Raw genomic sequence first — 4,262 nt, 5'->3', positions numbered from 1 at the left:
CATAACAAACATAATGGAAGAAAGAGAAGAAATGAGAGAAAATTGCACTCAACGGAGAGTTAGATTTAATTTTTACTTTTTTTTTTTTGCGGTTGGCTAGATTTAGGTTTAATTCATGAGTAAATTCGGTTAAAGTGCTCTACCAAGACCCTCTTGAGAATATGATAAAAATTAAAAGGGGTGATTACATACGGGGCACCCAAACATTGCTATTTAAAAATCAAGCACCTTCTTTCATAAATATTTCAAATTCTTGCTAAAATATTAAAGGTAATCATAAAACTCCGATCAAAATTTTTGTTTTTACCAAATTCGCAATGATTTGAACCTTTAAATTCAACTTTTTGCCAAAACAAAATCAGATGCCCCAATCCTCTTTCTTAGGTGGCTATTTCCAGTGCAATCAATCTACAAGGATATCTTATTCACCTGTTGAATGTCGCTTTCTTGAACCCTTTCACATTATTTTGGGAGAAATATTTGAGTACAGAAAGTATACGCAGAGTTGCGTATATTTTAGGCTATTCAATGTGTATAACTATGTTATACTTAAATTATACTCATGTAATTCTTCCTATAACCTATAACCTGTAACCTGTAACTAGTTGTACCCTCTAATGTACCATCTAACATGTAACCAGTCTGGTAAGCAAATATTTCTGGCATTTTGGGGAGAATATTTAGATTTTCTTGTCTCGGTTCGATCAGCTCGTCTTCTTCAAACTCGCTCGTTTCTCGTCCATCACCTTTTTTGCAGTCGAAGACAGCGGCTGGAAGATGAGCAGATTGCTTCTCCACGGGATGAGACTGCTCTCGAGGGGATTTTGTTCTCTCGGATCGAATCGGATCAGTGTCTGTATTGTTGGTAGCGGCCCTGCTGGATTTTACACAGCCGAAAAGGTTCATGAGAAATCTCTAAACCTAGTTTTCGTGCATAACTTGATCTATATTATCTGTGACTTGTGAAAACTAAGTAACTTTTTATGCGAAGCGGAAACTTCAATTTTAGTCTTCTTCTTATAGAGTAGAATGGACCTGTGGTTTTTGCAGATGTAGGAGTTGTGAGATTGGCTTTATATTTTGACTGTTTATAATACTTTTATTAAGTTTCCCCACCGTATTCTTTTCTCTTAAATCCAATGCGGCAGATGCTGAAGGCTTATCAAGGGGTGGAGGTTGATATTATTGATCGATTGCCTACGCCATTTGGACTTGTCAGATATGGGGTTGCACCTGATCATCCAGAAACGAAGGTCAGCATGGGTTGTTCACTGCTTTTTAATTATTGATATATATATATATATATATTGGTTAATTTTTCCCCACACTTCATTTGGATGCGTTCCTTTTAAATTTACTCTTAAGGATTGGCCCGAAGCAATTCTTATAAACTTATATATCTAGCCTTTAAATTTTAATATTTTCTTTTACAGCATTCAAAATTTTAATATCACATAAAAAATACCACTAGTCTTATTTTATCTTAGGTGAAAGAGAACATTTCATGCATATATTTTTATGTGGTTATGACCCTATGGTATTATATATGTAAATATCAAACTTTATGTATTAAATACGCTAATACATAAGACTTATGTGGTATGCATGTAAATCTCCCAAAGAATTATCTTGGATGATTTAGCACAGCTTATGATATTTCTTCTATTTCCATTTGTTTTAATCATCTGATAAGTTAGCATGTAGATGCAGGCATGTAAGAAAATTGAATAACATCAATATTTTATCAAAATAAGAATTAAATGTCATTTATGAACTTGCTATTTAAATATGCTTCCAAACCAAATCAAACATTTGGCTTTTTCAAATATCATAACTAAACATAGCATGCGCCAATGAACGAAATTTTAAAGACTAAGAGTAATGAGTTATTTGAGTTATTTGAGAATTTCCTTGAGTTAAGCATGTGTATCTAAGGGTTTTGTTTAGAGAAATCGTAACTTCTTGTAAAAAGGATTGTAAAGCTATTATGAGGAAATTAACTTTTTTCAAAGCCAGTGTGTGTTATAAAAAAAATTTTTTGAAAAAAATTCAACATCAACATCCCACTATAAAAATTTCTGAAAGGTAAAAAGCAAGCAGTAGCCAAATAGTTGTGATAGCTGTCTAAAAAATAAAGTAGTGAAAAAGCTGCCCCAAAAAGGCCATAAGCGTGATTTTTAGGATATTTACATAGATGACTATGAAAGGGTCATAAGGCCAATTCTAAATAGCTTGTATTGAGCTACAGGTGATGTTGATGTGCAAACTATTGAATAAATTGTGTCAAAGTAAAGATTTAGAATTAAAATTGAATGGCCACAATTTGAAATTATGAAGTCTGTGAAGCACTTCAACGATAAGATATTTGTATTTTAATAGTGAGCTATTTTCAACTTTTTTTGTTTAGGAATAAAATAATTAAATTAAAAGTCACTCTTATATTTATTAGCCATTGTAATCCAACTTCATTGATGAGGATTAACAATAATTCAATTTACACTTGAATATGGCAAAGAATGGTTGTTTACTAGTGTTTGGCAAAGAACAATTGTTTGGAAGATTAAGAAATGAGACATATTTAGTTTTAGAGAGGGCTCTTGGGTGGATCAATGCCAGGAAGAAAATTTAGGATTTTAGGCATGGTAACTTAGAGTTTGGACTTCCCCTAGTCACTTGGTTACAACATTGCAAGAAAACCTGCAACATCAACGTCACAGACTTCCCCTAGTTACTTGGTTGAGAAAAGGATTATTCTTTAATACCTTGTTACGAAGAAAGTCTAAACTCTCGATTAGGTAAGGAGAATTTATGTGTTTGATTTGCCATTTTTGTGTTCTTTGCTCAAGCAAAGATAGAGGGAAGAAGAGAAAGTAAAAATAATTTTTTGATTTTTTGGCAGAAATTTGGAAACAGGCTTTGTCCCTTTAAAGGCAAGGCATATGGAATTATCTTCATGATATTATTCTAAAGTCATTGTGATGTTTCTATGCTCTAAATAGGAAAATTTGGTGAATATCATGTATTATATGTATAGTAATGCAATAAACATAACGAATTAAATGGTAGTAAACTAATGGGTAAACACCACACATATCATTAGGCATACGAAATTATCTTCATAATATTTTTCTTAAATCATTGTAAAGTTTAAATGCTCTAAATAGAATAATATAGTAAAAATCATTTCTTTTCTGCATAGAAATACAATAAACAATTTGAATTAGATAGCATTAAATTAAACGCTGCAAGAGATCATGGCATACTTAGCGATTTCAAAATAGCTCCACCTAATTGATATCGGAGTTAACCCAAACATCAACAGAAAAACAAAATATTATTATTGAAAAAGCAAATAGGAGATTGCAACCAACACACTGAAATGGGAGATAAGAACAGTCTTGATACACAAACTCAACTAGAGGCCAGTCCAAGGGCAGGGTAGGTCTACTAGGTGGGCTGGAAGTAGTGGTAGGTGGTTGGAATGGGTAGGATGGGGTGTTGGAGGCTGGCGGTTTCAGCATATAAGGTTTCTGGGAGGTGGATGTGGGGTGATATGGCTTGTGGGCTGCCGAAACAACAATAAAACAACAAAAGTAATGAGTTACGGGGCTACGACAGTGATGTTGGATGGTTGGACAACACTAAAAGAACAAGGAAAGAGTTGCGGGGATGTTGCAATGATGCCAGGCGGCTAGGCAGTGGTATAACAACAAAGGGAATGATTTATTGGGCCACGACAATGAAGTTGGAGAGCTGAACATCTACAACACCAGCACCGCATTACAACCATCATATTTATCAACAACATCTACACTACCTCATCACCAACACTATTATCACCACCTCCACACAACCTACAACCAACATTAATAGCACACCACCACCATATCACCAAAACACCAACACTACACCACGTCCTCCACTCCATTCCACCTCCTCCAAACCACACACCGCCAACCACCAACCACGAACATCAATAGCACAACACACCACCCCACCACCTCTACATCACCTACCTCCACATCACCATACCACCTCCTCCAAACCCATCACAACCAAGTTCATAACACACTAACACTATGACACATCGAACAACATCGTAATTTCGCCATGACAACTACATCATAAGGAAACCAAGCCATTCTTCAATTTCCACATTATTTCCAAAAATATTTCCACATACCACTAAAATCATAGAACCATAATTTCCACATAGCAAGAAAAATCGCAAAATCAACATCACAGCACAACCATCCTCCAAT

At 34.7% G+C, this 4,262-nt stretch overlaps 1 protein-coding gene across 1 annotated transcript in view; it reads left to right on the top strand.

The window, feature by feature from the left end:
• The first annotated feature begins 654 nt into the window (after positions 1–654).
• The window catches only part of LOC110021011 (NADPH:adrenodoxin oxidoreductase, mitochondrial), a 25,893-nt gene continuing 22,285 nt past the window's right edge, over positions 655–4,262 (top strand). Inside the window, exons 1-2 of the mRNA XM_020719331.1 lie at positions 655–900; positions 1,149–1,253. Coding sequence (XP_020574990.1) covers positions 778–900; positions 1,149–1,253 — 228 coding nt within the window. The 5' untranslated portion in view covers positions 655–777. The remainder of the gene's footprint in view (positions 901–1,148; positions 1,254–4,262) is intronic.

Source organism: Phalaenopsis equestris, unplaced genomic scaffold (assembly GCF_001263595.1).
Source record: "Phalaenopsis equestris unplaced genomic scaffold, ASM126359v1 Scaffold000114, whole genome shotgun sequence".
NCBI lineage: Eukaryota > Viridiplantae > Streptophyta > Magnoliopsida > Asparagales > Orchidaceae > Phalaenopsis > Phalaenopsis equestris.
Note: the sequence above shows the minus strand (reverse complement) of the source record. Positions and strands in the feature narration are given on the sequence as shown.